This window comes from Protobothrops mucrosquamatus, unplaced genomic scaffold (genome assembly GCF_001527695.2).
Source record: "Protobothrops mucrosquamatus isolate PMUCROS unplaced genomic scaffold, P.Mucros_1.0 scaffold10, whole genome shotgun sequence".
In the NCBI taxonomy this organism is placed as follows: Eukaryota; Metazoa; Chordata; class Lepidosauria; order Squamata; family Viperidae; genus Protobothrops; species Protobothrops mucrosquamatus.
Window position 1 is genome coordinate 5,683,808 of NW_015386397.1, and position 7,493 is coordinate 5,691,300.

At 41.9% G+C, this 7,493-nt stretch overlaps 1 protein-coding gene across 1 annotated transcript in view; it reads left to right on the forward strand.

Moving 5' to 3' along the window:
- Positions 1-7,493, forward strand: part of ATP6V0A1 (ATPase H+ transporting V0 subunit a1) — a 54,030-nt gene that overhangs the window by 33,726 nt on the left and 12,811 nt on the right. Inside the window, exon 18 of the mRNA XM_015810464.1 lies at positions 1,032-1,139. Coding sequence (XP_015665950.1) covers positions 1,032-1,139 — 108 coding nt within the window. The remainder of the gene's footprint in view (positions 1-1,031; positions 1,140-7,493) is intronic.

The window sequence follows — 7,493 nt, forward strand, 5'->3', positions numbered from 1 at the left end:
CATACATGTATAATTATTCAGTTTGGATTTTTGTCATGACCAGGGCTGGGCCTGAGTCTTAATGGATCCAAATCTATAAGTCAGTGAATTGGAAAATATAAAAGGACTGCCTATACAGTCCTTGATCTATGACATTTGGTCAATGCCATTCCAATTACAACAGCACTGAACAAATGGTGATTATGACAAGTCCTTGGAATTCCAGCTGTTCCAGCATCCCTGTGGTCACATGATTGCAGTCTGGGTGCTTGGGAACCAGTTCATACTTAAGATCAGTTGCCAAAGGTCCCACAGTCACTTGATTGCCTTTTGCAACCTTCCTTGCCAGCTTCCCCAGAGGTTTACGGGGAAGCCAACAGGGAGGGTTGCAAATCACTGGGATAAGTTTCCTCCACCCGGGCACTCTCCTCTGTCCCCTCTGGCCTTGTGGTGCAACAGCCATCCACACAATCCTGTGCAATCTTCCTGACCTATGCCATGCCTCTTGCATACTCCACCCATATAATGCTTCTTGCACATCCTTCCCGACCCACTTTGACCCACACGGTGCCTCTTGCACACCCTCATGATGTTCTTGTGCACTTGAGTCATGCCATGCTTTCATGCATCCTCTCTGACCTTCCCCAACTCTTCCTAACACTCACCTTTTGTGCAGTCCCTTGCCACATTCAGACCTTCCCCTGCATCCCTGTGCACACCCTCATTCCATTTCCCAGCTACTTACTTGCCTGCAGACCTAAGACAGCTCCTTTGACTTTGGTTGTGGGAAGCTGGCAGGAAAAGGCCTAACAACCATGGTATTCAGTTAACAGTAGCAGCCGGAACTCCAGGGATATGCACTTTATGACCACATTGCTTGGCAACGGAAATTATGGTCCCAATTGCTGCTGTAAATCAAGGACTACCTACCACCCAACAAATTATTCCACAAATTTTGTTCCAATGTACATGAGAACTTTTTCTGGAATCATATATATATATATATATATGTCTGTCTGTCTGTATCTTTTCTCCTGTGTTGCATGCTTTAGGGAACACTCAATTTTGGTGGGATTCGTGTAGGCAATGGGCCAACTGAGGAAGATGCCGAGATAATCCAGCATGATCAACTCTCCACTCATTCTGAGGAGGGTGAAGAGGTAAGTCTGCCCTTTAGTACTGTAAAATTTTATGTGGAAAGATTTGTCTAGGAAGATTAACAGGTCAAACACAACCTCTGTTCCTTTGCTCCCTCTTTTGGCTTTGTTTAAACACTAACAAATTCTGCTTTAGATAAGTTCCAGTAACAACCAGCTAAAGTGGGTTTTGTACATACATGGGTTGCTTTGTTATATTTTTTTTTACATTATCCTTTTTCAAAAATGTATTCCATTATTTGAATGTGTTTTTGCACCTTGAAAAATTGATCTTTTAAATATTGATTAAATTAATCATATGCTTTGGCTGGTAGTCTTACTCTTTTTCAAAGAGCAATGCTAAAATAGTACAAGTCTGGCTAGCTATGTATTAAACTTGTGTTATCCTTATATAGTATATATTGGGGGTTTGGATAAAAACCTAATGTTTTGAACAGGACATATACTGATGTCATGGATAAGAGCTGGATAGCCTCATTGTTTATAGCCTGACTTCTTATACTCTGTGGGATAGGGGATATAGTCTTAACATTCCTGGACAATGGAGCATTAGTGCTGAGTTGCTCAAATGAAGAGATGCTTTTGTGATCTCAAGTTATACATGACAAGCTCTGTGTTCCTTTGTGTTTTCAAGCCTGCATTGGAGGAAGTGGTAAGCCTGTAGACAATTTCTGTTCCTCTATTTATCCAGATTAAATATTCCATGAATTTAAACTATTTTATAGAATTAAATGGACTTCCATTAGTGACTCAGCAGATATTTTTTAATCATATGCATAAATATTTATAATTGTAGATCATTATTAATCATTTTCATATCTTCTACTTAAAAACAAATATGTGTATGAATCACTACATATGCTTGAAAGATTTTTCCTGATTTTTTTTGCTGAAATTTAGTTTATAAATTACTGTTTTGAATTGCACAGATTGCATAGATTACTAATTATAGGGACCTGCTTTTCATTTATCTGTCTCAGTCCCTACGCTTTTCAAATCTTCTGCTTCATTTGTTGCATAAAGGTAATAAATGTGACAAGATCATTCATTTAGAAGTCTTCAGTTAACAAGCCTACACTTACATTGTAGCTAATCAGTTTCTGTTGCATGTTGTCACTTGTGTAGTCACACATCAAAGTTCTGCAGCAATTGCCAGAATTGTTTGCAGCAATCTGTTGTTTTTTTTTAAATCTCTGTTTAACAAGCTACATAATAAGTTGGAAAGGCAGTAGGGTATGTAATTATCATTATTTGTGTTCCCAATAATGGGACTCCTACAGAAACTTTTGAGGTTAAAAGGAGTAGGCCAGTAATGGCGAACCTTTTAGAGACTGAGTGCCCAAACTGCAACCCAAAACCCACTTATTTAATCGCCGGGTGCCAGGTGGGCGTGGCCCATTGGGTGGGCGTGGCTGTGGTGGTCATGGCAGATTGGGTGGGTGTGGCCAAGGTGGGTGTGATCACCTCAATATTGCTTGTGGGGAGGGACGCCTCTGGGGGCCGGGCAGGGTTGGGGGAGATCCAGGGGGTCTCTGGCAGGTGGGGCGGTGGGCAGGAGGCTCGTCCTGTGGGGTGAGGCAAGGCAGGGCGGGGGTGCCATTGTCACAGGGCAAGGTGAGGCAAGGGCCAGGGCGGCTGCTGCCTGATACCATTGGCCCCCACACACAGAGGCCAGCAAGCGCATGGGTGCTGGGATGCATCCAACCATGTGGGACCTCGGCGAGTTAGTGGGTGGCTGGTTGAAGAGGGACGGTTGCCATCTCCAGGGCATGGCGAGCGTGCCCAGAGAGAGGGCTCTGAGTGCCGCCTCTGGCATGCGTGCCATAGGTTCGCCACCACTGGAGTAGGCAAATGAGTAAGAGCAAGAGATTATCTGTAGACCAAGCTAGCCTCCCTCTCTTCCTCTCTCTCAGCTATCTCAACAGAAACATCTGTAGAACAAGAATTTGTTGTTTCATTTTGTAATTTGGATTTGTCTTCCAGTGAGATGATCTGTTCCACTCGCAGATGCAGAAAATACCTTAGTTTTATCGGCTTTCTGGGAATATAGAAAAAAAATTCCTTTTACTGTCTTTTACCCTGCTTAGAAATTGAGCTTGACCATACTAACAAAACATATGTAGATCGTATGTGTGTGTTTATATGTGTATAAAGAGGGAGAGAGTTTTTCAATACAGTAAAAATAAACAAGGTATTACAATTAATTTAGGAAAAATTGGGAAAAATTGAACAAAGAAAAGAATGAAAAAATAGAAAAAGTTCAAATATGTCTTCCTGCTCTCTTGAGTAATTATCTATTGAGCAATTAGCATTCTAGCCTTTCCCCCAAAATATTTCCATTCAAGCTACATTTAATTCTTCAGAAATTTATTCTAGGATACCTGGTAGTTATAATGCATTACATAGACTAAGTGTTCAAGTTGCCTAGTCCTCATTCAGTTTCAAGAGTTAAAGCAAACTAAGTTCTTCAAACTGCATTTCAGAATACGGGAGTGAGTGATATTAAAGAAAATTGCTTGTTTGTTATTAATAACCTTTAAAACTTTAAATTGACCAGACATCAGAGTCATTAGGAGAGAATTCGAAGTAAGGAGAATGAATGTCTCAGTGTGTTAATATTTGCTTAACTATCAATTCAAGATAGACAGTGTTGGACAAATGATCTGGAATTTTTTTGAAAATGTGTAACCAAGGAAGTTTCTAGTAGATTCTGTCCCTAGTGTATCAGCCTCTACTTTGCCCACTTGCTGAATGACCTGATGTCCTTTTTGGTTTTTGTGAGGAGCTAGATCTTGGCAGCACATGATTGCAGTAGTTAAAAATAGACCATTTTATCTTCCGTGTCTCTGCCAAGAGAAGAGCAGGAACTTTTCCGCAGCAGCCATTTGATAACAGGGTCTGATAATGAATCCAAATGCATTGATGGAAATGTAGACAGAGCACATGCAGCACAGATTTTCCTCCAAATATAGCTCTCAGTTTATCTGTGATGTGCTGACTGGGGCAGACCCTTCACAAAGGGACAAAGTAAGCACACTCATTAACCTTTGGACTGTTGCATCACAAAGGATTTGTTACACTCCTAGCATAAAATGGAATTTTTTCCATTTTGTTTTTTTTTACAGCAGAATGTATATTATAATTTAGGCACACAAAATCATGACAAAATGGTGGGTTGCCATCCTGCATCTATTAAGAATTGTAGCCAAACACAGTTTTAATTATTAGGTTCAGAGTCTTTGTATTAATCTAGTAGCTAGTCTGGTGTCTTAAGCAATTGCTTAATGCAGAAGGAGAAACAGATTGAGAAACACGGTTCTAACATCAAGCAGTTTCTCCAGCACTGAAAAAAAATCCAGTTCTTCTGTTGTATCTTTTCTCCAGACCTACTCTTGTTTCCCCCGCCCCCCGAGCTATGATGCCGAATAGATTCAGAAATTCTGGTTGTCCTTGACTTATGACCATAATTGGGACCTGAATCTCAAGTCACCAAGTAAGCAATCATTGAGTGAGATGTCCACATGACTGCTTCACTCAGTGACTGCAATTCTGATTTGTGGTTGTTAAGCGGGCAGAGCAAAACATTTGTCTGCCATAGGAGGGCAGCCAGCTCCCCTCCTGCTTGGAAGGAATGCCTGCACTGAACTGGATAAATGAAGCATTGTAATCTCTACTTCATTTCTACAGCATAGCGCAAGAGCTCCTCTCCACTCTATTCACGGAAGGAAATTTGGGTCTCAAAGATCTGAGCTTCATTTCTGCAGCCCAGCACAAGTTTCTCTCCCCCCCGGCAACTTACCACCCTCCCGGATGGTTTCCCCATTGCATTTCTGGGAAAGCCGGAAGATTGATCTCTGAGTTCTTGGTAACCATTTGTAAATGCAAACAAATTGCCAAGTATTCAGGTCATGATTACCTCACCAGTGTATGTGCGTGTGTGTGATGACATGATGCTGGAAGTGCTTTATGGACTGTAAAGCTTGATTTCTGAGCTGTTGTAATTTAATGATCATTAAACAACCAATCATGTGTTGAGGGCTGCCTATGGTCCTCCCTTAATGACTACTTGTTCATTGACCATTTGAAGTAAAAGCAACACTGAACAAGGGGGACTTGTCATAGGTCAGTGGTGGTGAACCTATGGCACGGGTGCCAGAGGTGGCACTCAGAGCCCTCTCTGTGGGCACGTGCATCATCGCCCCAGTCCTAGGCCTTCAGCTGGGTTTTATAAAACCTTTTCGCTTTAGGCCTCTGCCGTCGTGTGCAAAAAAAAAAAAAGGTTCAATCAGTCAATTTCAACTTCTCGCAGGAAAAAAAAGATCTTGCAAAGTTGGAATTGATTGATTGAACTTTTTAGTCCCACCCAGTCTGCGGTTACCACTGCAGCCATGCCCACCCAATGGGCCAGGCCCAGCCAATGGGCCACACCCACCCGGCACTCGACGATGCATAAATGAGTTTTGGGTTGCAGTTTGGGCACTCAGTCTCTAAAAGGTTCGCCATCACTGTCATAGGTCTTTGGCTCCAGCCATCACAGACTTTCCACAGTCATGTAATCACAATTCGGGTGCTTGGCAAGTGGTCACAATCACAATGTTGCAGCACCCCACTATCACATGATCTTCATTTGCAAACTTCATTCTCAGTTTCCAATAAGCGAAGTCACTAGGAAGCTAGCAGGAGGTTGCAAATGGTGATCATATAATCATGGATGCTGCAACTGCACAGGATTTGCTTAATGATGGCAACTGGGACAACCAGAACTGCAGTCATAACTTGGTGCAGTTACATGACATTGCACCTTGCAATCATATTGCTTTACAGTAGACTTCTTGGTCCCAATTATCATTGGTAAGTGAGGACTACCTGTAACCATAGATAGTTTTTATAAGTCTGCAGGGTTTGTGCCAGGCTTTGAATATATAAAAATATAATGCAAAACCTCTCAGGATCTAAATAGAATATGTTGTAGCTATAGCAGCAGATCAAATAGACCAGCCAACTTGTCTGTTGTGCTCTTTTCCTTTCAGTATTTTTCATGCATCTCCAGTATATTGTGTAAATGTGTTCTGTACGGGTATGGAATGTGACTTTGTGCACAGAATTCAGCTTCCTCAGATTTTTATGGTCACTTGGCAAATGAAGCACATTTCTAAACATTCTTGCTGTGAGTAGTATGTGGAAAGAGCATAGTCAAATGTCTGCTGAAATTGAAGTCTATAGAGAGCTGGCCAGATAAACTAAGTCAACAAGGCATCAATTTAGTGTATAGCTTTTTGCCCTTTCCATATGACAAGTCACGTGAAACTTTAACATTTTATTATAAACATGTATGGTGCTTATTATAAGACAAATGTAGAACAATTAACCAATGGAACAACCTGCCTCCAGAAGCGGTGAATGCTCCAACACTGGAAGTTTTTAAGAAGAGACTGGACAGCAATTTGTCCGAAATGGTGTAGGGTTTCCTGCCTGAGCAGGGGGTTGGACTCGATGACCTCCAAGGTCCCTTCCAACTCTTATTATTATTATAGATAGCATTATGCAAAAACAAGTTTGATAAAGTATGTCAAACTTCTAAATGCAAAATACGGAAATCCCTGGGTACCAGTAATTTCAATGTTTACCTAGCACATATAAAATCTTCCATAGTTGCCAGTAAGAGTCCTGGATTCATTTGATCTTTGTAGTTTGAAATATGCTCTCATGTAACTTAGATAAATTTTCAAGTAGTGAAACTGCAGTTCATATCTGGTAATTTTAGCTGAGCATCCTCAGTTTTGAAAAGACTCCAGAAATTCTAAAATGAATCAGCCAAAATAGATGGAATGGCTTAGTATTACTGCTTGTATAATGTTTAATCTCTCTGGTGACTATTCATCCTTTTCTTACTGCTAGTTAAACCTTATTCATCATGATTGTTTAAACAGCCAGAATTATGAGTGGCTCTTTTTCTAAAGCAGGGCTTTTCAACCGGTGGTACGGGTACCACCTGTGGTACATTGGCACCTGGCAGGTGGTACACAAACATCCCAGAAAAGTGGTAGCGGGGGAGGGGAATGAGCTGAACCGGTGGCAGCACCGCACAAGCCTGAGCGAGAGATGGCTGGAGCTGCAGGGCTCAGCGGAAGCGCCAGGATCAGCACCAGGCTCCAGCTGGAGCTTGGCGCTGATCCTGGTGCTTCTGCTGAGCCCAGAAGAAGCATCGATCAGCTGGAATGTTGCAGCATCTCCAGGGTCTTGTGATTTACACTCAGATGCTTGGCAACTGATTCATATTTATGATGGTCACAGTGTCCCAGGGTCATGTGAAGTGACCAAAACCTGCTGCAACCACCCAGCAGACGGGGGGGGGGG